The sequence below is a fragment of the Ochotona princeps genome, chromosome 28, assembly GCF_030435755.1.
Source record: "Ochotona princeps isolate mOchPri1 chromosome 28, mOchPri1.hap1, whole genome shotgun sequence".
Lineage (NCBI taxonomy): Eukaryota > Metazoa > Chordata > Mammalia > Lagomorpha > Ochotonidae > Ochotona > Ochotona princeps.
The window spans coordinates 21,891,529-21,917,234 of NC_080859.1; the positions used below are offsets into that span (position 1 = coordinate 21,891,529).

General features: G+C 44.1%; 1 protein-coding gene across 1 annotated transcript in view; it reads right to left on the reverse strand.

The window, feature by feature from the left end:
* FCHO2 (FCH and mu domain containing endocytic adaptor 2) overlaps window positions 1–25,706 on the reverse strand; it is a 100,398-nt gene that overhangs the window by 59,824 nt on the left and 14,868 nt on the right. Inside the window, exons 2-6 of the mRNA XM_058656411.1 lie at window positions 23,711–23,802; window positions 9,419–9,493; window positions 5,932–6,073; window positions 5,690–5,842; window positions 713–817 (exon numbers count right to left, since the gene is read on the reverse strand). Coding sequence (XP_058512394.1) covers window positions 713–817; window positions 5,690–5,842; window positions 5,932–6,073; window positions 9,419–9,493; window positions 23,711–23,802 — 567 coding nt within the window. The remainder of the gene's footprint in view (window positions 1–712; window positions 818–5,689; window positions 5,843–5,931; window positions 6,074–9,418; window positions 9,494–23,710; window positions 23,803–25,706) is intronic.

Below are 25,706 nucleotides of genomic sequence, written 5' to 3' on the forward strand. Positions count from 1 at the left end.
GAAGCCCGGAGCCAGGAGCTTCTTCAGTCTCCCACGCTGGTGCAGGAATCCAAAGTCTTGGGCCATTCTCAGCTGCTTTCCCAGGACATAAGCAGGGAGCTGGATGGGAAGTGGAGCAACTAGATCCTGAACCAGTGCCCATAGGGGCTTCTGGTGCCACAGGTAGAGGATTAACTTGCTATGCTACCACGCGGTCCCACCTCAGGGTTCTATAGACAGCCCCTCTGAGTTACCTGAACAATTCCTGCCAACATTACTCCATTTTGGTTTCAATTTCCCAAACAAGATGCTTGTTCTTCCAATAGCATTATTTATAACACTATGAATGTACATTTAAAATTTTCTAACTGTAAAAAAATTATAACAGAAACATTATTAGAAAAATACACATCAGGGGCCAGTGCTACTGCGCAGTATGTTAAGCCACCACCTGCGTACTGAAATCCTGCACGGACACGAGCTCAGGTCCTGGCTGTTCCACTGCCCATCCAGCTCCCTGAGAATGTGCCTGCTAAGTCTGTGGAGTCCCTGCTACCCAGATGGGAGATGCACAACAAACTCCCGGCTTTTGGCTTCGGCCTGGCCCAGCCCAGCCACGACAGCAACCTGCAGAGTGAACCAGCAGATACGCAATACCCCTGTAACTCCGCCTGTCAAATAAATAATGAAGTATGCAACAAATACAAAATACAAAAGCTTTAAAAATACCAACCTGAGCAGTTTCTGTCATCTTCTGTTCAAAATCAGTTTTCGCTACTGCGTATTTTTCCACATAGAGTTTATAGGTATCTGTTGCTTTCTTAGACTTAACAGCTGCCTGTAACAAAACGAACATCTTACACTGCACGCTGGTCACTTTTCTTTCCCAATATAAGTTAATATAAAATAATTGAAATACATTTTATTGAAGACAACACACTTGAATATATGTCATCACATCACAATATAATTAGTCTTCTATTGTTTTTACAGTCAGATAATAACTCAGGAATCAAACACTGAGTCTCCCTTTACATACAAGATCCTTTGGAAAGCTCAAACACTCTATATGCAACCCCATGACAGCGGTACGGTGTTACTAAGGATATGCGACCACACGGTGGGAAGAAATGCCCTAACAATGTAGAATCACACGACAGCACTGTCACACGACGTGCCCTACATGTCGCCTATGCACGCAGTGAGGCTTCCCCCCCAAACAATGCACACATATTACATTTCATGTCTGAGTCCGCAAACTTAGTTCAAAAGTTAACACTGGCTTTCCTCGATGTTTTTTGGGTTCCATTATGCTCCAAAGTTGCGAACCTATTTTTAACCTATTTCGCAGGAACTAACCCTATTTTGCAAGAATTCTATTCTTTAAAAAAATGGCTACCATAATATTATAATCCTAGTTTTCATAAAGTTACTGAATCAATCAAAACTTGCTAATAACATGCTAAATAGTGGGCAATGAAGAACGTGTAGGTAGGTGAGTTAGACAGAAAACTTTTCCTTGAGGACTTTACGAAGGAAGACCAATCAGTACACAAACATCAACCGGAATATTCTCAAAGACTGGCCAATGTGCACACAGGCAGATGGGGGGCAGTGTTGGCATAAAGAGCACAGAGAAGACCAGAAACAAGTATAAGATTTCACATAAAGATCTCCATTTTCTCAACGAGGCTAAGACATGTGTGTCCTGAACGATGCACACCCAAGTATTACCGGGAATGAAACAGGTTCAAACCCCGGTGTGGAGGATGCGAGGCAATGACTACATGAGCAAAGACATGGCGAGGAGCCAGTGAGGGACGGAGAGCCGGAAAACAATCTGTGCAGACCAATTAGCATCAATATGTACTTATCTTCAGTGGCAATCAGAATTCTAACAAAAAGAACTGGAATCAGAAAACTGGATTTACCCTGAGTTTCAGCATGGCAAGAGAGAAGGTCCAGGAGCCACGGCACCACAGTACAGCAGGAAAAGCTGCTGCCTGAGGCACCGACATCCCGTATGGACACAGATTCAAGTTCTGGCTGTTCCACTTCCGATCCAGCTCCCTGCTCATGTGCCTGGGAAAGCAACAGGGGAGCCCAGGTGCATGGGCTCCTGTCACCCATACGGGAGACCCAAAGAAAGCTATTCTTTAGGCCCAGTGCAGTAGCTTAGCAGCTAAAGTCCTTGCCTTGCACGCACTGGGATCCCACATGGGCACTACCCTATTTCCCATCCGGCTCCCTGCTAGTGGCCTGGGAAAGCAATCGAGGACGGCCCAAAGCCTTGGGACCCTGTGCCCATGTGGGAGACCTGGAGGAGGCTCAGGGCTCTTGGCTTTGGATTGGCTCAGCTCCTGTCGTTGCAGTCACTTGGGGACTGAATCATTGAACAGAAGATCTTCTTCTCTGTTTCTCCTCTTCTCTGTATATCTGACTTTGCAATAAAGATAAATAAATCTTTTAAAAAAACACCTATTTTTCAAAATAATGTAGTGATACAGTCCTACGGTGGCCTCTTACTTGTTCATCAAGCCAACACATAATTTTTCTCTATTAATAAATAACTGCTTGGGCTGGCGCCATGGCCTACTGGCTAAAGTCTTCACCTTGAATGCGCCACGATCCCATATGGGTGCTGGTTCTAATAATGACAGCTCCACTTCCCATCCAGCACCCTGCTTGTGGCCTGGGAAAGCAGTCGAGGATGAACCAAAGCCTTGGGACCCTGCACCTGTGCGGGAGACACGGAAGAAGATCCGGGCTCTTGGCTTCGGATCGGCATAGACTAGCTGTTGCGGTCACGTGGGGAGTGAATCATCGTACGGAAGATATTTCTCTCTGTCTCTTCTCCTGTCTATATACCTGACTTTCCAATAAAAATAAATAAATCTTTAAAAAAATAAATTGCTGCTTAATATTCTACATGTCAGCTGTTCATAAAGATATGATCACTACTTTAAATATCTGCAACCAAAAAAAAAAAGTGTAAAAATGGAAATAAAACCCAAATGCTAGCAACTGTGTCTATGCTCCTGAAAGCAACTGCTTCAAGGGCCCTTTCTACAGGTTTTATCCTACAGGTTCCACTCAGTAAGATCCCTCTCTCTCTCACAACCTCTCAGTCAGCCCTGTCCAACCTCTCACTCTGCAGTAGTTAAAATAAAAAAAAGTTTAACTTCAAAGCGTTACAGACAGAGACTGAGACAGGTCTTCTGTATGCTGGCTCACTCCCCAAATGGTTCCAATGGCTAGAGCTGGGCTGGGCAGGCCTGAAGCCAGGAGCCAGGACCTTCTTCTGGGTCTCCCACGCCGGCACAGGGGCCCAGGCACCTGGCCACCCCCGCTGCTTTCCCAGGCCGTTAGCAAGCAGCTGGATCAGAAGGGAAGAGCTGGGATTGGAACCAGGGCCCACGTGGGATGCCTACCCCACAGGCAGAGGATCTCATGTTCCACTATTTGACAGTATGTTTTGGCTTTCCAAGGGGGAAGAAATGTTTCTTGAAGGCAGGAGGTAGGCTAGCACTAAAATATTCATTCACCATTGCAGAATTATGAAATTTGATAAATCACAAAATATTTGAATGAATCATTTACATGCAAGAATCTATTTGAAGGCTTATAGCTAAAATAAACTTGTAAACTAATTTTTATTAACTGAAAGTATCAACTGTTTTACTACAGTGTTTATTTCCAAGTAAACACACACGCCATCTCATGGGCAGTCATACAGGATGGTGGCCAAGAGGAGCAGCACTCCTGCTAGGAGACTTGTATTTCTAGAACACAGGGCTAGCAGCACGTCACAGGAGCATTTCGGAGAGGAGCAAACCACGGAGCGGCATTTCTTCTCTCTGTGCTCCAGGCTTCACAGCTTTCCACAGCTGTTTGCTGTTCTGTAACAGTCTCATCACAAATTCTGTCCTAGCCATTTAGTTCATCATATACACTTACTTGTTCATTTCTTCTGATCAGAAAATATTTTTTATTACCTTTAGCTTAAAGACTAGGCTGAATCTAACTCAACACGGTAAACAGACATGCTTTTTCCAGTACTTTCTCTATCAGAAAACAGTAACATTTCAATTCTCTTATCTGGGAACACACTGAGTAAAAATCCGTACCCTTTTAAATTCCATTTACACCAGGGTCCTTCTTCATGAGGTCATCTTAAGAAAACCATACAGCATCTTAAAAAGCACTTGCAAATCCAACAAAGAAGCACTCACTAATAAATTTTAGGAAAAAAAATTTCCTTGGGGTCAATGCTATGGCACAGCACATAAACTGCCACCTATGGAGCCAGCATCCTGCATGAGTTCAGGTTTGAGTCCAGTTCCTCCATTTCCAATCCAGCTCCCTGTTAATGCACGTGGGAAAAGCCTCAAAAGACGGGCAGACACCTGGGCCCCTGCACCCACAAGGGAGACCTGAAAAAATTCCTGGCTCCTGGCTTTGGACCAGTCCAGCCCCAAATGCTGCAGCCATGAAAGAAATGAATCCATTCTCTCTGTCTCTCCAGCCCTCTCTCTCTCTGCGTAACTTGGCCTTTCAACTAAAATAAAATACATCTCTGAAAGAAAGTTTAGCTTTATAAAACTTATTTTTATCTTATTTGAAATGAAGAAATGGACAAACACAGAAAAACAGACACAGGGCTTCGAGCCATCAGTTCACTGTCCCAACGCTCAACAACAGGCTGGCTGAGGCCAGGCAGCAGCCAGAAGTCTGGAGCTCAGGCCAGGTTTCCCATGTGGGTGGACTGGGGCGATCACCAGCTGCCTCCCAGGCTGTGCATCAGCTAGAAGACAGGCCAGCAGGGAAGCTGGGACTAAGGCCAGGCACTCTGCTGTGAGATAGTGGCAGCCCAAGTGGCACTGTGGCTGCTGCAACAAAGGCCCACACCAGAATTAAGGATGTATGAGTTTGGGTTTGTTTCTGGTAGAGTTGTTGTTGTTGCTTTGTTTTCTAGAGACTGAAACCCTGGGACCCTGCACCCGCGTGGGAGACCCACATGAAGCTCCTGGCTCCTGGCTTTGGATCGGCTCAGTTTTGCCTGTTGTAGACACTTGGGAAGTGAACCAGCACACAGAAGATCTTTCTCTCTGTATCTCCTCCTCCTCTCAGTAGGTCTGCCTTTCCAATAAAATAAAGAATAATAAATAAATAAAATTTGAAAGAAGTGTTACCCCCTGGGTTGATATGGGGTGACCACTCCCCATCCTCGCGTACTGGGACGGTTGGGAGGCTGGGTATGGCTTCTCCCCTTATCCCCTTGTCTCCCTGCTCCCCCCAGAAATAGGAAAAAGAAACAGAAAGTTCGAGGAGGAGAGAGACAATAAAAACAATAGAAAGTTTGGAAACAATGATCACACCCACTTTTCCCTAAACCTGGATCTTTGCCACCCTGATCAGTGACGTAAACACCATCTAAAATAATTTAAAAAGAAAGAAAAAAGTGTCACGATAAAGAACAAAAAAAAAAAGACAAAAAAGTGTCATTGACATAAAAAACAGTACTTTTCATGTGTTTGCTAATGTATCAACCACAGCAAACACATCTTACAAACAGACCTAGTGTGCTGGCTTGGCAATCATGAACACTGTCCTCACCCTGAGACTAGAACATTCTGCAGTGAAGACCTAAGGCAGCCTGGTACAACAAAGCGTTCTGAAGGCACACAGGGATTAACGTCATTAGGATTACCTTTTCTATTTCTCTTTGCGTAGCTCCTTCCTTTTTCAACCGCTCCTGTTCTACACACTTGGCATTGTAATTTTCCTTGGATTTCTGCAGGGCCTGAGTTATGGTCTGAATGGCCTGGACCGCTTCCAGAGTTCCTGCAACTTCCTCTTTAGTCTGTTTGGTATGAGATCATTCATCAAAAAGACTGAACTGTAACGTTGTCAGTAACTCAGTAACAATCACCTAACAAGGAAAAATGTTACCTTCTTATGAGATTTTACTTGCTCTTCTCCATACTTCTGAACTTCCTTTATTAATTCTTGTAATTTTCTAACAAGGTCCAAGTGACAATTTGCTAATTTTTCCGTAGATGTTTTGAACACATCCCACACTGGTGCAAATGTTCTAAAGGAAAGCAAAAAAAAATCAGTAACTTGCACAAAGTACTTAAAGTTCTAAGTTGGAATTAATGCAAACATAATGTTATACTCATCAATTTTAGGTAAAACAGTATATTAAATAAATAAATAATAAATGACACAACTGATAGGTTATTCTAAAATATTTTTAGGCATCAGATAAAATGGGATAATTATTAAAAATGAACTTCTTCTTCAATTAGTGAAATCAGTATACTCTGAATCACGTAAATGTAATTCTCTAACGTTGCCTTCCAGACGACGGCTAGGCCAATGCTTGCCAAGCCACCTGTGGTGAGGACCAGGATTCTTCCCCAGCCCCCTGTACACTGATATTTTATAAAAATCAAAGCCATCAGAGAAGTAAAACTTACAAAGGACATACCAACAGAATGGGTAATTGCATATCACAGGCCTTGTCAGCCTCTTCTTACTTAATTATACTGCAGCGTTAAAGTTGATTTGGCTTCTTATAAAAGAAGGCTTTCTATCAATCATCTCATATGAAAAACTATCAAACTTCAATCTAAAACTATTTAGTACTCCATTTAAAATACTTCAACAAAAATGGTTCTCTAAATTTAATCACAACCATTTTTTTTTTTTTAGATTTTTTTTTTTAAATGGAAGGGCAGATACAGAGAAAGAGAGACAGAAAGATCCTCTGTCTGCTGGCTCACTCCCAAAGTGGCCACAATGGCCACAGCTGACTGGATCTGAAGCCAGGAGCTTGAGTTTCTTCCGGGTCTCCCACACAGGTGCAGGATCCCAAGGCTTTGGGCCGTCCTCCACTGCTTTCCCAGGCCACAAGTTGGAGCTGGACAGGAAGTGGAGCATCTGGGACAAGAACCGGTGCCCATATGGGATCCTGGTGCGTGCAAAATGAGGACTTTGGCCACTAGGCACCACACTGGGCCCAGTATTCATTTTTTTTTTAATTTTATGATACAGTTCCATAGGCTCTGGAATTTCCTCCTAGTATTCATTTTTTAAAGGTTTGATTTACACAACCTTTTTCTGGTCAAGTAATATACATTGCTGCTTCACGCTAATAAGCACTAAGAAAGAAAAGGGAGAACTCTAAAATACATGCAAATGCAGCTAAATAAAGAACAAGTCAACGTCTTAGTACACTATACAATAAGCAAAGCACTAATATTTAAAAATATTTAATGATCTTGAGATGATGTTAGCAAATGATGTCAATTAGCATCTATGAGAAGTACACATTACTACAGAAATGTTGCAATGTTACCCCAGGAAACATTTAACTGAAGTCAAGCCCTGTGCCTTTTACTTCCCACACGGTCATTAAAAGTAACATAGAATTCCTATGCTAAAACCAAGGTCAATTGGTTAAAGTTATTAATCACTTTCTGTTAATTGCTAAAGTTGTTAGTCACATTCCAGCTCCTCTACCATGGTCTTCAAAAAAGAAACTGTGTTTGAAAAGAGGCTCATCAACTTATACCTCTAGAAATGGGAGGGTTTCAGAAACAGGAGAAGGAAGAAGAAAAATGGGAAGAGGGAAGATAAAGTAATATACACCCAGGAAGTGCCCATTTTCATCATTTTCTGAGATCACAGAATGACATGTGAATGACAAAGAACGTGGACCTTCTTCACTGAAAAAAAGCCAATCAACACGCAGCTGTTCAACCTGTATCAGGCGGCCCGGATTCCTCCGAGTCCCAGACACAGACAAACCTCACTGAACGTCACACAAAAGCCTCCAGCACCCTCTTTCTCACGTGTTTAGATGAGATTAGGTTTTCCTTTCCAGAGTTCTTGTGGTTCAGATTATAAGATTTTCTGATATAGTTGTTATGGCCTTGGGCATATCTCATATTTTACATATTCTTGTCATAAGTTTTGTTTTCTAAGAACACATTTCTTCACCAGAAAATTTTAAAAGGTTTAACACATAAAATCATATCAATATCATATCCTCTCGCCTCGTACACACGGGGATCCCATGTGGGTGCTGATTTGTATCCAGGCTGCCCCACTTCCCATCCAGCTCCCTGCTTGTGGCCTGGGAAAGCAGTCGAGGACGGCCCAAAGCCTTGGGACCCTGCACCCGCGTGGGAGACCCGGAAGAAGCACCTGGCTCCTGGCTTCAAATCCAGTCAGCTCTGGCCATTGTGGCCACTTGGGCAGTGAACCAGAGGCCACTGTCTCTCCTTCACTCCATAAATCTGATTTTCCAATCAAAAGTAAATCCTTAAATAATAATAATTTCAGTAAAGTTTGTCTTTTTCCTTTTGAATGTGAGAGGCAGACAGACAGACACAGCTATTCCATCTGTTTATTCTGCCAATCAGCCCACGATAGCAGGGCCATGAGCCAGGCGCTCAACGCCGCTGTCTCTTTAGGGTGGCAGGGAATCAAGGCCCTGTGGCACCCCCTGCAGCTGGGCTCAAGGTGGACAAGTCAGAAACTCCAGCTAGGCCCTCCGATACGGGATGCAAATGTCTAAGTGCCTAATGAAGGCTGCACTAAATGCCCACTCCAACAGGGTTTATCTTCAGTTCTTAAAGATCACTACATGGTAAACTAGAACAGCATTCAAATGAACCTGTAGAAACTCAAATATTCACACATCTGTAACATAACACGGATAACCTCAAACGTGTGCTACTGAATGACTTTCCAGTTTACTAAACAGGAAAGAAATGTTTGATCCAGAAAATCCAGTTACACTTCTGATCATAAGAATATATTCATGGGCCCAGTGCGGTAGGCTAGTAGCTAAATTCCTCGCCTTGTACATGCCAAGATCCCATATGGGCGCCAGTTCTAATCCCAGCAACCCCACTTCCCATCCAGTTGAGGACAGCTCCAAGCCTTGGGACCTGGAAGAAGCTCCTAGCTTGGATCAGCTCAACTCTGGCCGTTGGGGCCACCTATGGAGTCAAACAGCAGACGAAAGATCTTTCTGTCTCTTCTCCTCTCTGTATCTGATTTTCCAGTAAAAATAAAATAAATATTTTTTTAAAAAGAATACATTCATTTAAGGCAGAAAGATAGGCACATAAAAGCCATGAGTCACACAACCTTTCAGTCAACTATGGATCCCATATACTGCAGTGATCTCAAAACATTCTATCACTTGGTCAAGTCACAGCCATCTTAGTTTAAGTACATTCCATTATGTCTGCACAGTAAAAAAAAAAATCACCGATCGACAAAGTTCTCAGAACTCATTCCCATGATTAAATAACCTAGAACTATACATCACCATATTTACGAATTATCACAGCCTTAGTAGGAATCTAATTGCTCAAGAACTTCACCTACACGAACGCTGAAAAAGAAGAAATTAACTCACCCAAGTTGTGAATAATTGCTCGCAGACTTTGCTAGTTTTGTCATTGACCTGGAGTATGCTTCTTCTATTGTGGCTCTGTTAAATCAAATTCCACGTTATAATATCTCTTGCTTAGAAAGCAAAACACAGTAAATTCATCAAGATAGAGCTTACTACACAGAAACAAAAAGACACCTCAAATTAAGTGCTAAAAATAAGCAAGTACATTGCTGGCCTCTCAATGCTTTCTGTGGGCAACTATGTTAAAAAAAAAAAAACCTACTCTGGTTTAAATTCCATCATTATAAAATTTTAATAAAACTGGACCTCATTTTTGCCTTTTAGCACTAACAGTAGAAAAGCACTATTTCTTCAATTCTCTCTTTTACTCTATAAATGATCTAAATGATCAATCACTTATATTTATTAATACTTCTCTGTTGTATAACACAGTTTTATTATTCGTCAACACTGGACAGTCATTCACACAAAACTGAATAGGATTCATCAGCAAGTCTTAAATACTTCAGACTAGAAAACTGTTTTTATATAGTTACTATTTAGCATGAAGGATTTCAAGCTCTAAAACCAACACACCAAAACATTTTTAAATAAATAATAAAAATAACCCACTAAAAACATGATTATGGTGGGGTGGGAAGTACAAATTATCCTGTAGACACAAATCCTATAAATACAAAATAATGGCCTTCTTAGCATTACAAAAGTATAGTTTCACCTTTCCCATAATAACCCTATATTCACATTACATGTTACCCTTAACAATGAACATCCTACAACCATCACTTTCCTTCAATTTACTTAGGTTCAACTAATTTTTTGTTTCTAATGTCTGAATTCCAAATCTATTCAATGTTCTTGCATCAAATCACAGTTTAATATCTAAACTGTCAAATAGTAACTATTTGTAGAGGTGTAAATCACCTCTCACTGACAACAGCTTGGTTTATTTCTGCCCCTTAAGACTTTTCTGTATTCATTGTAAAGATTTATTGGAAAGGCAGCGTCTAGGGGGTAAGGAGAGGGAGAGAGATCTTTCAGCACTGGTTCACTTTCCAAATGGGCACAACAGTCACGTGTGGGCTGGTCACAGCCATGAGTCAGGATCTCCAGCCAGGCTTGCCCCGTGGGAGGCAGGGCCAGGCGCCCAGAGCCACCTTGGCTGCCTTCGCAGGCACACCAGCATTGCTGTGTGGGAGCAGAGCAGTCAGGCCTCAAACCAGCACTCAGGTACGGAACATCACTCCAACAAGCAGTGGGCCAACCTGCTATGTCAACACAAGCTCTCTTTTCTGTATTTTTAAGATAATACCATCTATAAGAGTATAGATTTTCTAAGATTTATTTATTTTTTATTGCAAAGTCAGATGCACACAGAGAAGGAGAGACAGAAAGATTTTCCATCTGCAGGTTCAATCCAAACATGGCTGCAGCAGCCAAAGCTTAGCCAATCAAAAGTGAGAGGCCAGGGGCATCCTGCAGGTCTCCCATGCGGGTGCAGGGTCCCATGGCTTTGGGCCATCCTGGACTGCTTTCCCAGGCCACAAGCAGGGAGCTGGATGGGAAGTGCAGTTGCCAGGATTAGACCCAGCGCACAAATGGGATCCTGATGCGTTCAAACCGAGGACTTCAGCTGCTAGGCCACCGTGCCGGGCCCAAGAGTACTGCTTTGATTATCACACTTGCTGAATTCACAAAGAAATACTAATATCAACAGTTAAGACTAGCAAGAAAAATGGCTCAATTCCCAGAAGTGAACATGATTATAATACAAAAACCTCCCAATGAGAAAAATTAGAGAAACATGGAGTGGCAAGAAGACAGAAAGTTGTCTAATTGAAAAACATCAGAGTGGGACCAGCATTGAAGCATAACAAGTGAAGCTCCCGCCTGTGCCACAGGCACCTCACACGGCTACCACTTCCAGTCCCTGCTGCTCCACTTGCAATCCAGTTCTCTGCTAATGCACCTAGCAAAGCGGCAAAGACAACCTCAGCCCTTGGGCCCCTGCAAAAGCCCCTGGCTCCCCCCTGGCCCAGCCCAGTCCCTGCAGCCTATACAAAGTCAACCAGCAGGGGGAAGTCCTCTATGTAAGCCTTTCAAATAAATAAATCTTTCAGAGAAAGACAGAGACAGAGAGAGAGAAGAGAGAAGAGAGAATGCAGGCAAGCAAGCAAACATCAGAGAACTACTAAGGCAGTTACACATCAGTAGGCCAAGATCCAGGAGAAGCCCTCTGGAGAATCAGATAAGTGAAGAGCTTCCCTTGGGCACATCTAGTCTCCGAGGGAAGGGGACAAATACAAGTGCTACGGTGGGAAACATGGGAAATTCCATCTCGGTGCAACCAAGCCCCAAAAGAAAACACCCCACAGGTAAGCATGAACTCTGCGAGGCAAGCACCAGGAACGTAAACACAACCTTTTCAAATCTTCACATTGCATCCTGTTTGGACATGCTAGATGCACTCACAAAACGGTTAGGCACACAAAGAAGACAACATGAAAAACTAGCACATACCAATTAGCAAGATTCCAAATATTAACCTAATCAAATCATACTAGCATGTTCATGGCCATACATGATAGATATGAATTTCAGTGAAGAGGTAGAAATTACTTATAAGGAATGGGAAAAAAACATCAAATCTTTAAAAATATATAAATTATGGGTCTGAAAAATTACTACTATAATTAACATTCCAATGAATAGGGATTTAATGAAAGATTTTACACATTACAGTGAGCATCAGTTAACTAGAAGACAGATAACAATAACCTATTCCAGAGTAAAGACAAGAGTGAAACACAGGAAAATGTTATGAAGGATAAAGTTGAAAAGCCTATAATGAACAGAGAAAGAACTATTTTTTTAAAGATTTTATTTTTATTGGAAAATCAGATACAGAGAGGAGAAGAGACAGAGAGGAGGATCTTCCGTCTGATGACTGACTCCCGAACCGGCCGTCGTGGCTGGAGCTGAGCCGATCTGAAGTCGGGAGCTCAGAGCCTGTTCCAGGTCTCCCAAGCAGGTGCAAGGTCGCAAGGCTTTGGGCAGTCCTCGGTTGCTTTCCCAGGCCACAAGCAGGGAGTTGGATGGAGCAGGACTGCCAGGATTAGAACTGACACCCATATGGGATCCTGGCACATGCAAAGCAAGGACTTAAGCTGCTAGGCTCCCACTCGAGGCCCGAAATAACTATTCTTAAAGAAATAACAGGGATCAGTGTCATGGCAGAGCATGTTAAAACACTGTCTGCGGGGCTCGGCAGCGTGGCCTAGTGGCTAAGGTCCTCGCCTTGATCCCATATGGCTGCTGGTTCTAATCCCAGCAGTTCCACTTCCTCTCTATCTCTCCTCCTCTCAGTATATCTGACTTTGTAATAAAAATAAAATAAATTTAAAAAAAAAAAAAAAACACTGTCTGCAATACCAGCATGCCACGCGGACGCCAGTTGGAGTCCCTGCTATTCCACTTCCAATCCAGCTCCCCTCTAAACCAAAGGAAGGAAGGAAGGAAGGAGAGAGGGAAAAAGGGAAGAAGGAAAGCAGGATGGGAGGGAAGGAAGGAAATCTACTACCTCGTCAAAACACAGTAAAATACAAAACAATCAAAAACGGAAGTCTCGGCCTGGCGCCGTGGCCTGGCGGCTACAGTCCTCGCCTTGAACACGCCAGGATCCCATAGGGGCACAGGTTCTAATCCCAGCGGTTCCACTTCCCATCCAGCTCCCTGCTTGTGGCCTGGGAAAGCCGTAGAGAATGCCCCAAAGCCTTGGGACCCTGTACCCATGTGGGAGACCTGGAGGAGCTCCTAGTTCCTGGTTTCAGATCAGCACAGTACTAGCCATTGCAGCCACTTGGGGAATGAATCATCGGACAGACGATCTTCCTCTGTCTCTCCTTCTCTCTGTATATTATATATCTGACTTTGCAATAAAAATAAATAAATTTTCAAAAATAAATAAATAAATCTTTCAAGAAAAAAAAAAAAAAAAAGGAAGTCTCCGAAGAGCCAAACCCTTCCTTCAAGCAACGCTACCTTCAAAGTAACCACAGCCAGGCTTCTAACACCCCAGTTAAAGATCCTAACCACAGTCAGGCTTCTAACACCCCAGTTAAAGATCCTAACCACAGCCAGGCTTCTAACACCCCAGTTAAAGATCCTAACCACAGTCAGGCTTCTAACATCTCAACTAAAGATCCTAACCACAGTCAGGCTTCTAACATCTCAACTAAAGATCCTAACCACAGTCAGGCTTCTAACATGTCAGGGAAAGATCCCGGGATGAAACTCAAAGAATCTGTTTAAGAAAACAATCTACCAATCAGAATTCCTTACCCAGTAAAAATGCGAAATAAGTAGTGGATGATGACCATCAACAACCACGGATTTTGTAAAACAGACATTACTAGAAGTACAAGCAACTCCTTGAAGCAGTCTTTCAAAACAACGCATGGAATTTCATCAAGCTGCTAGGTATAAATGACAACAGGGAATACATAGGCAAAGAAAAATGTTAAAACTACGGATATAAAACTTGTATTCTGCAGGGTGTAGGATGCTGTGTAGACCAAATAATCTGGCTTCCTTAAGAACAACAACATCAAACAAATAAAAAAGTAGAGAAAGGAACTATACATTAAAAGACTTACTACGGAAATCACGCCCGAATACTGACTATGAGAAATCAGTGTCTGAGTGTTGGCGCTGTGTGCCTGACAAGAGGGTAACTGAGCACCAACCACGTATTTGGTGATATTAAAGAACGCAACGCTTAAACAGGATGACTGTGGTTATATTTTTAAGCTCACATATATTTATGTACTTATTTACTAATTTATTTGAAAGAGTGACAGAAGGAGAGACCAGAAGATCACCCATCCAGTGGTCTCCCTCAAAGCAGAGCCAGACCAAGGCCGGGTCCTGGAACTCCATCTGGGTCTCCCATGTGGGTGGCAAGGGACAAACACATGGGCCATCCACTGCCTTCCTGGGCACATCACATCAGCTATCAGCTGGGTCAGAAGCAGTGCAGCCAGGGCACAAACTGGTACTGCAGTACGGAATGCTGGCACCCCATGCAGTAGTTTATCTGGCTTGGTCACAACACTGGATTCCGTACTTGTTTTTACAGTTTTTATCACACAGGGTCTTCAAAGAGCTCATGGGAATGTGTTATGAAAAAAAAATATGTATCTTGGACCCGGCGGCGTGGCCTAGCGGCTAAAGTCCTCACCTTGAATGCCCCGGGATCCCATATGGGCGCCGGTTCTAATCCCTGCAGCTCCACTTCCCATCCAGCTCCCTGCTTGTGGCCTGGGAAAGCAGTTGAGGACGGCCCAATGCATTGGGACACTGCACCCGCATGGGAGACCCGGAAGAGGTTCCAGGTTCCTGGCTTCAGATCAGCGCAGCACCAGCCGTTGCAGCTCACTTGGGGAGTGAATCATTGGACGGAAGATCTTCCTCTCTGTCTCTCCTCCTCTCTGTATATCTGGCTGTAATAAAATGAATAAATCTTAACAAAAAAAAAAAAAAGAAAGAAAATATGTATCTCAATTTTCTGCAACAAAATAACCTTCTAATTCATTTTTCCATCCACTTCCTGCGCTATCCTCACTGATTATAGCTAACAGATAAAACTTAACGTTTCCGTATCTGATACTGGTTTAATAATTCAGCAGGAATGGCATGGGACAGAAAAAAACAGATGATCTGATAATGGTTGAAGTTGGGTAATAATAATAATTATTATTATTATTATTATTATTATTTGCTTTGAAATAACTTTGCTAGAAGGCTGTTTTCAATGACAACTTCAATGCTTTCTTCACTAGCTGTGGACAAATTCCAGTTACCACCCTTGACGTCTGTGTGACAGACATGTCTGCACTGATCTCTGCCTCCTTCCCGAGTTTCTTCACCAGGCCACCTGGGGGATGGAGGGCACTGCCAAGGTCAGGTGACCAGGGCTGCGCAGCAGAGCAGCTGAGGGGGGTGCATGGGTAATTCTTCCATGGAAGTTCACAACAGTACATTTGTAACTTTATGTAACTTCTGTATATGTTTAAAATTATCCATGGTAAAAGGAGCTTCCAAATGAAGTTAAAGATATAATCAGAAAAACAAAAATTGAGAATTTATCAAAACAGCAAATCCACATCAATTATTAATAATGTTTTTTGGTTTTGTTTGCATTTTAAAGGAAATGGACTATTCAATTTATTTTATTGGAAAGGCAGAACTACAGACAAAAGAGACAGAAAGATCTTCCTTCTGTTGATCCACCCCCCAAGTGGCTGCAATGGCCAGAGCTGAACCAATTTGAAGCCAGGAGCCAGGAGTTTCCTTCAGGCTTTCCATGTGAGTGCAAGGTCCCAAGGCACTGGGTTGTCCTCCACTGTCTTCCCAGGCCACAGACAGGGAGCTGATGGGAAGTGGAGCAGCCAGGACACATACTGGCATCCATATGGGATCCCAGTGGATACAAAGTAAGGATTTAGCCACCAGGTTATGGTGCCAAGACCAAAATATTTTTAAAGCAGAAGAAAAACAATTCAAGATAGAAAATCAGAGAAACAGCTAACAAACTAAAACAATAACTACATAAAATCAGTAATACAGAATGAGACATATCTTACCTAGGTTAATCAAAATATACACTAGAAAATATTTTAAATGATCAATTTTGATAGTTGAATAATATTATGATTATTGTAAGGCCTTAGCAATTTCAAAATACATATAAAAATTCTAAAACCATGCTCATTTGATGCCAGGACTTGGTTTAGACAAATTGGGAAGACACTAGAATGGCTGAAACTCAATTACTGTTGACTTAAACAGAGCTCTTAAATGTTTCTCTATTTCTAGACTAAATTCAAAACTTTTCAGAAAAGTTAAATATATGTACAAAACAGCATATAAATTCATGTTTCCAAAATAAGAATATTTGAAAAATAAGAAAATGTATTTCCGCAGCAGCAGTGAAGCGTACATGCGCACACGTGGCACGTATGTCGGGGTGGCTTCCCAAAGCTGGCACATTTCCGGGAAGAGGGTCAAGTGTCTATGTGCAGATGCTTAGGAGACCCAGAAAGGATGCTAACATCTCTGAAATAATCACACACAACAATAGACAAAGTATTCTTGTGAGCTAACAGAAGAAAATACAACTTGAATTTTGTAATACTCGCTTACTTATCTGAAGGGCAGAGTCACAGGCAGGGACAGGGAGAGTCGCATGAGAAAGATCCTCTATCTGCAGCCTCATCCCCAGATGGCCACAACGGCCTGAGCTGCACTGCTCCAAATGCAGGAGCTTCTCCGAGGTCCCCCATGCGGGCGCAGGGGCCCAAGCACGCAAGCCATCCTAGCTGCTTTCCCCAGCCATGAGATGGCGGTGGATCGGAAGTGGGGCAGCCAGACCTGAAGCGGTACCCTATGTAACGTCAGGACCACAGGTGCCAGCTTAACCTGCTGCACTACAGCTCCACTCCAAAAACAGAACTGGGCTTCTTTCTGCTTTTGTTTTTATTTATTTTTATTGGAGAAGCACATTTACAGAGAGAAGGAGAGACAGAAAGATCTTCCATCTGCTGGTTCATTCCAAACATGGCTGCAGAAGCCAAAGCTTAGCCAATGAAAAACTAGGAGCCAGGGGCATCTTCCAGGTCTCCCATGCAGGTGCAGGGACCCAAGACTTTGGGCCATCCTCAGGCCACCAGTAGGAAGATGGATGGGAAGTGGAACAGCCAGGACACAAACAGGCACCTATATGGGATCTCGGCACATGCAAGACGAGGAGTTAATCACTTGAGCCACTGTGTAAGGGCCCCAAAACAGAATTTTTTATTCTGCACATTGGAGTGCTGGGTCAAGTCCCAACTATTCTCTGCTTCTGATTCAACTTCCTGTTAGTGCAACTGGAGGTCAGCAGATGAACCAAAGCAGAACTTTAGTTCCTTCCACCCACTCGGGAGAGCTAGCTGGAGCTCCTGGTTTGGGGACTGGCCTGAGTCCAGCCCTGACGGCTATAAACATTTGGGGCATTACACGGCAAAAGGATCTCAGTGTCATTCCACAGCCAAAATGAAGAATGAAAGAGAAAAAAACAGAGAAGAACAAACTAACCCCCGTGGTAGGCAACTGCCCAGGTCCCGTGTACCCAGGCAAGTGCTACACTGCTGGGAAAAAGCAGCCCATAGCTGGACAGCATCCTGGGCCTGGTTAATGCCAAATCTGTATTTACTCTGCCAGTATGCCAGGTTATTATGATTACTATTTTTTAAGATATGTGGGGAGGACCCAGAGAGGTAGCCTAGCATCTTAAGTCCTCGCCTTGCATGCACCAGGATCCCATATGAGCAACAGTTCCAATCCCGGTGGCCCCATTTCCCATCCAGCTCCCTGCTTGTGGCCTGGGAAAGCAGTCGAGGACGGCCCAAAGCCTTGGGACCCTGCACCCATGTGGGAGACCCAAAAGAGGCTCCTGGCTCCCAGCTTCAGATCAGCTCAGCTCCGGCCATTGTTGCCACTTGAGGAGTGAATCATCGAATGGAAGATCTTCCTCTCTGTCTCTCCTCCTCTCTGTAATATCTGACTTTCCAATAAAATCAATAAATAAATCTTAAAAAAAAAAAAAAAACAACACTCTATCTAAACCTCCAGGACACAGTGAGGGCTGAGGCTACAACACCAACAAAGCAGAGCCACAGCAACAACACTGCTGGAGATAGAAAAGGAAACTCAACTCGGATGGCAAACGTAACAGCTCCAAACTAGTACCTAGCTACTAACCTGGCTCCAACTAGGTAACACAAAGTTAGAATCAGATAAATAAAATGACAATCAAAATGAGTGTTTAAATGAAATTCTCTCCATTGCTAAAGTAAACAGAATTTTTTAAAAGTAAGGATATATTGGGCTTGGCAGCGTGGCCTAGTGGCTAAGGTCCTCGCCTTGATCCCATATGGTTGCTGGTTCTAATCCTGGCAGCTCCACTTCCTCTCTGTCTCTCCTCCTCTCAGTATATCTGACTTTTTAGTGGAAATAAAATAAATCTTTAAAAATAAATAAATAAATAAATAAATAAATAAATAAAAATAAAAGTAAGGATATATTGCAGTTAGACAGAAGTCAACAAACTTCCCTCATCTATAGAACCCTATATACAAGAACTGCAAAATACTGTCTTTTCAGATACACAAATCAAAATTTCTGCAAGGCCACTACACCAAGCATCAACACATTTCACAAGAGTTAAATTACGGAGAGTATGCTCTGATCACAATGCAATTAAGCTTGAGATCGCAACAGCAAAATCCTGCCATCAACATGTTTGAGAAACAAACATCTAAATACCCACCTGGGCAAGAGAGCAAAGCACCATCTAAAATACACTCAACAAAACATAACGAAAACCTTCCTTCTTAAAACTGACAGAATATATCAAAAGTTATACTTAAGAAATGTACAGACTTAGGTGAATATGTCAGGGCAAAAAAGCTGATAATCATAAAACAAGTTTGAGATCTCTTTTAAACATCATTAAAAGAACTGCAGAACACAACTCAATCCGTCGGGATCCCACAGGAGTCCCAGTTTCTGTCCCTGCAGCCCCGCTCCCCACCCAGCTCCCTGCTTGTGGCCCGGAAAGCAGTGGAGGACGGCCCAGAGCCTTGGGACCCTGCACCTGCGTGGGAGACCTGGAGGAGGCTCCTGGCTCCTGGAAGAGGCTCCTGGCTCCTGGCTTCAAATCAGCTCAGCTCCAGCCATAACAACCAGTTGGGGAGTGAATCAGCAGAAAGAAGATCTTCCTCTCTTCTCTCTTTCATTCCTCTCTGTATATCTGCCTTTCCAATAAAAAGTAAATAAACTTAAAAAAAAAATAGACAACTTCAAGGCCAGAGAGCTAGTAAAGTCCGTGAAGCACATAAGGCCAAGACCAGAACCTTCCACACAAATACAACAGTGACCCAATCTCACATACACACATGTAAAGATTTACAGTAAGACAGTAGCAGCGAAAAAGAATGAGAAGTTAGTTTAACACTCAAATTTCAATATAATTTACATTAAAAGCCTATCACCTTGACAATACAAGAAAAGTATTTGACCAAATTCATGATCCACTCGTAAAACAGAAAATAAAACAAACAAGACAGACATCTTTGCCAAAAAGTACCCGAGAAGGAAAATTCCATAACTTCCAAAAATAGTAGGGACAAACCAACAATAGGGGCAAGCATGTGGCACAGCTTTCCGGGGCTGGGAAAGACCAGGCAGCTGCATCCACAGGTAAATATTGACTGGTGCAGGGAGCAAACCCACACCAGAGCAAGGTCTGAATTCCCACGTGAGGTGTCTCAGCGACTCCCCAAGTAGATCATGCGTTTGATCTCCAACCTCAGGGAAAAATCACACAGACCTGTGCTCCGATCCTGGAGCCCACGTTGCACGTCTGGGCCACCTCAGTTGCTAGTAACCCTCATGCAAGAATGGAGAGCATATCTAGATGAACACAAGAAAGACAAGACAGTCACCTCATGTAAGCCAACAGAAGACTTCAAAAAGGAAAAGGCTGAAGACACTCCGGGCCAGGCTCTGCAACAACACCTAGGTCTGTGACACACTGAGGTACACACCAACAGCCTAAGGATTTAGAGTGTCTCTCCAAGCAATCAAGATCACTCAGGCTCAGTGCCATGGCCTAGCAGCTAAGGTCCTCGCCTTGCACGCCACAGGATCCCATATAGGCACCAGTTTGCATCCTGGCAGCTCCACTTCCCATCCAGCTCCCTGCTTATGGCCTGGGAAAGCAGTCAAGGACGGACCAAAGCTTTGGGACCCTGCACCCTCGTGGAAGGCCCGAAAGAAGCTCCTGGCTCCTGGCTTCAGATCAGCTCAGCTCCAGCCACTGCGATCACTTAAGCAGTGAATCATCAAACGGAAGATCTTCCTCTCTGTCTTTCCCCTCAGTATATCTGACTTCCCAATAAAAATAAATAAATCTTAAAAAAAAGATCACTCAAGTAACATCCTTGGAACATTCTTCCCCCAAACAGGGCCTCAATGTTCAAATGACTGTCTCTCTTCCCTGGCACTAATGTAGAGTAATAGCAAACACTTTCTCCCAATCTTGGCAACAGGACAGAAATCTCAAACATTTATCCCACCTACCTTCCCCGCCATCCTAATTGGAATTGGAGGCTCACATGGGTCTGTAACCTCCTCAACCTTGTCATAAATATTAAAAGAAAAAAAAAAAAGGAGTTGTATACTTTAAAAGGGTAGAAGCCAGCCCTGTGGTGTAGTAGTTTAAGCCTCCACCTTTGGTGCCAGCATCTCACATGGGTGCCCGTTTGAGTCCTAGCAAGTGGAGTCTCTTCTGATCTAGCTTCCTGAATGACCTGGGAAGACAGCGTATATGGGCCCCTGTACCCAGGTGGGAGACTTTGAAAAAGCTCCTGGTTTGGGGCCAGGCCAGTTCTGGCCATTGCAGTCACTTAGGGAATGAAGCATCAGATGGAAGACTTTATCTTTCAAAGAAATAAATATAAAGAAAGCAACCAAGACAGCCAAGTAGCAGACACAGACTGAGTTCCTGGGTTTGGCTCCTATGGGTTTTTGGAGAGTCATCCAGTGTATGGAACATCACTGTATCTATTTATGCTTCTCTATGTCTTGGTCTTTCAAATAAATTTTATTTTTTAAAATAAGTTTTAAAAATCAGAACAAATATTTTATATTTAAGGGTAAAATATAAGACTGGAAACAAGACCAATGAATCTAGTATCACCATTTCTAGTCAGCATTAACCCTGGTGGTATTAGCCAGCATAAGTGTCAAGATAAAGAAAGAAAAGGTGTAAGCAGTGGAAACGGGGCTCAGTACCACAGTGTAGGGGCTAGGCTCCGCCTATGGCACCAGCATCCCATAAGGGTGCTTAACCTGTTAGGTCACGATGCCAGCCCCAATAAAAATATTTTTTTAATGTAAATGATGGATGTGCAGGGTAGTATACTGGATTAAGCTGCCTGAATATGAATACCAGCTAGTCCCTGCCTGCTCCGTTTCCAATCCAGATCCTTGCTATTGTACCTGGGAAAGCAGCAGGAGATGACTCAAGCCATGGGCTACTAACACCCTTGTGGGAGGTCTGGATGGAGCCTCAGGCTACTGCCTTCAGCCTGGGCCAGCCGGGGAGCCAATCAGGAGATGGAAGGCATTTCTCTCTCTTCTCTCGCCCACCCCCATCACCACCGCCGTGTGCGTCAGTGTGTGTGTGTGTGTGTGTGTGAGAGAGAGAGAGAGAGAGAGAGAGAGACTTTCTTCCTCGCAAATAATTTTTAAAATAAGAACTGAAAAGGAAAAAAGAGAAAGAAAGAAGGAATGTAAGGAAAAGAGCCTGAATCACTCGCTGTACCTTTTCAGAGACCCAATTTTCTCATCTATAAACGGAACTTGGAGATTCGGGAGTTGGCATGAGATCAACCTTCACTGAAAGCCTTCTAAATGCCAAGTGCAAGAGACAAAGCAAAAAAGTAAAATCTAAAGCAAAAGGATCAAAACATTTTCCGTCATCCTGGGCTTTATGTTCGTTAGAAGAGACAGATAAACAAAATAAGACTCACACCAGGAGGATATGAGTCCTGTCCAGAGAAATAAAGCGAGGAACAGAGAATGAAAGCGGGGGTCATCTCACGGACCCCAAAATCAGGAAATGCTGGATGCTGGGCAAGGAAGGAGTGCTGCAGGAACCCTGCCTTCCCACAGTGACTGAGACAGGCTAAAAGATCTAACAGTGATAGCGGAGAGGGGAGTGCTGTGCAAGGGGTGAAGCAGAAGACGAGGCTGGAGCCCCTCTTCACTGCAGCGAGGGTCGACACCAAAGGGAGAGACCTTCTGGGCCCCTCCCACCCGACGCAGAGGGTGAAACACACAAGAGGATCAGTCTTAGGGGACATCAGTTTTTCCCCAATTTCTGTTTGTCTGTAAACTCCGTGAAGGACAACAGCTATGTCCTTACACTATTATATTCCCAAATCTAGACAAGTGCCTGGCATACGGCTCACAGGGTATGATAAATATTGTTGGAATGTATTTAAAGATAAAATATCCCCATATTATTAAGGCAACAATGTGGATGTATTCATATAGAAAACTGGCAAGTGGAGCCAGTTACAAAATAAAGATCAATAGCATCTTTGCAATCCTCTTGACTGTGAATCATAAATTACACTGACTTTTAAGTTTTAAATATTAAATTCTGAGCCAGACTGTATACCCACTGCCTGTGATGCTAGCATCTCATACAGTCATTGATTTAAATCCCACTGGCTGAAATTCTGGCCCAGCTCCTTGTTTAATGCACCTAAGAAAGCTGGTCCAAGCCCTGGGGCCTCTGCCCCACAGGGGCAACCGAAAGACGTTCCTGGGCCCCGCCTGGCCGTTCTCACCACTTGGGGAGTGAACCAATGTTTGAGAGACCTGCTCCTCCGTTCTCTCCACCTCTCCCTCTCACTGTAATTCTGCCTTTCCAGCACAAAAACTCATCTTTAAAAAAATAAGTAAATATTAAATTGTAGCACTCTTAAAGATAACCTTTTATAAATTTACAGGATTTTATAAATATACATGTATGACTTATTAAATGAGTTATCGTAATACATAAATTATTCAAATTATTTTTAACATGTTTACAGAAATAATATGCTGAAACATTCATTTTTACATTCTAGCACCTTGCTAATGCAACCAGTCAAAAAAACACGTTTTCAGGCAGTAATTTGTAAACCACAGGTTTAACAACGCAACTTTGAGGCCAGCATTACGGTGGGGCAAGTGAAGCCATCTCCTGCCACACGAGCATCCCAAGTTCACGTCCCAGCTGTTCTGCTGCAGATCCTGCTGACAGTCTGGAAAAAGCAACCGAGGACCACCCAAGTGTGAGGACCCCTGCTAGCCAGCCCCTGGCTCCTGACTGCAGATTGGCTCAGCCCTGCCCCGCAGCCAGCTGGAGCGCAAACCAATGGCGAGAGGAGACTCTCTCTGTCTCCCCCTCCGTCCCTCTCTCTGCATCTCTGACTTTCAAATCTTAAAAAAACAATGCCACTTAAGAATCACTATACAGCTCTCAAGTGTGCAAATGGTGAAAGTACATTACTTTAAAATGGTCATAATTTTTAAGTGTGTGTTATTTCAAAAGCAACTAAAATCATCTCAATTATCTCCATAATCTTAATTGAAAATAAATTGCCAAAGAATTTACTTATTAAAAATACATACCTTTCTCTTACAAAATCTGCTAGTTCTTTTGTCGATATCTGTCCATGTTTCATATTATGGTAGAGGACATCAAAGCCACTATTTTTTTCCCCCTAAAATTTAAAAAGATTTTAGTTTAACAAAAAGCAAAGAAAAAATGATTTAAGAATAAAATAATCTCACATTAACTAACATGCCATTCTTAGACCCAGGCGAGGTGTGTGTGTGTATTTTTTTTTAAAGATTTATTTTATTTTTATTACAAAGTCAGATATACTGAGAGGAGGAGAGACAGAGAGGAAGTGGAGCAGCCGGGATTAGAACCAGCGGCCATATGGGATTAAGGCGAGGACCTTAGCCACTAGGCCACGCTGCCGAACCCGTGTGTGTACTTTTTCTAAGATGTGTGGGGGCAGACACCAGCATGCTGGCAGACAGGGCCTGGAGACTGGGGACCCGCAGGCGAGTGTGTGGAGCCCCTGAGCAGTCCGGCTGTGGCTCAGGCCAGCACACCACACCACCGGAAGCTCAGGCTCTGGAGCCTTGCGCTTGCGGGCATTAGGGGCTGTGGAGTGCTCAGGCAAGGGGATATGCGGGAATGGAACAGGTGAGGAGTGACTTCTGAGGAGCCCCTGATCAGGCTACTGCACTTGAGGTAAGCAAGCATCCCTCCACATAAGCTGGGACTGAAGGCAGGCTGGCTGGGGTCAGGCTACAGTGCCCACAGATAAAAGCCGAGCCAAAACGAGCCATGCCAGACTGGACTGCAGCACCCACTGCTACACGCAAGACCCGGGGCTGGGAATGAACCCAAAAGGGGTGCTGTGGGAGCTGCCCTGCTGAGTCGCTGCTCCCACTGGTGAGCATGAGAGCTGGGACTGGGGGAAGATAGGGCTGGGCAGGGCTGCAACAACCTTCCACTGCTGAGCATAAAAGCTGAGATTGGGGGAAGACCAGGCTGGGCAGAGCTGCAAAAACCTTTGGCCTGCATGTGAGCTGGGTTTGGGGGAGGGCCGGACTGGGCCAGGCTAGGCCGGGCTAGGCCAGGCATGCAAGGGCCAGGATGAATGCCATCTGGTCGGACTTTGCCACAGCATCTGCTAGCAACTGCCAGGACAGTGCACAAGTCGTGTCAGACTGAAGTGCAGACTCCTTGGAAAGAGCAAGATCCGGGACAGGGAAATTGAGGGCACTGCTCTACTGTGCTACAGTTCCTGCTAGTGTGTATGAGAGCCAGGGCTGAGAGCAGGCCAGGCTGGACAAGGTGGCAACCCCTGTCTGCATACATGTAGACCTGGTCCTGGGGTGAAATGGGGTGGGGTGGAGTGGGGTGGACTGAACTAAGCTGTAACACCCATAGGTGTACGCAAGAACTCGAATGGGATACAGCACAGACCAGACTAGACAGTCGCACATACAGGCACACACAGGCACCGGAGCTGGGGGCAGGCCTAAAAGAGCTATTGGGTATCACCCAGCTAGGTTGGAGTTCCCGCTGGTGTACGCAAGGGCCAGGTCTGTGGCACACTGGGCTGGGCTGGGCCGCAGCACCTGCTAGCTTGCATGGGACGTGGGGCTGAGGGCAGAACTGACCAGGCAACTAAACCACAAGTGTGTGCATAGGCTGATACGCATGACAGAATGAACCAGACCTTTTATTGGCTGGCACGTGTAAGGTCATCCCAGGTGAGGTTTCTTGGAGAATTCCAACTCTGGCCACAGGGAGAATCACAGGACTTGTGATCTGAGCTTGGAATGCATGTAGCAGAACTGGGTCTCCTCAACTGCTGATGTCTGTGCAGTGGACGGCATGCCCAGGTACATAAGGGGGATATGACGGTCAGCTCATTTGGGCCTGCAGAGGACACTGAGTGCCATGTCAGAAGATGGAGAGCAGAACAGGTGGGACAACCCTCCTGGCCAAGCTGTGGTAGCAAGTGTTTAGGTGAGCAGGCACTGGCTGCACTGTCAGCCAATGCACCTTGGAAGGACTGTCTCAGCCTTGGAGCAACGAAAC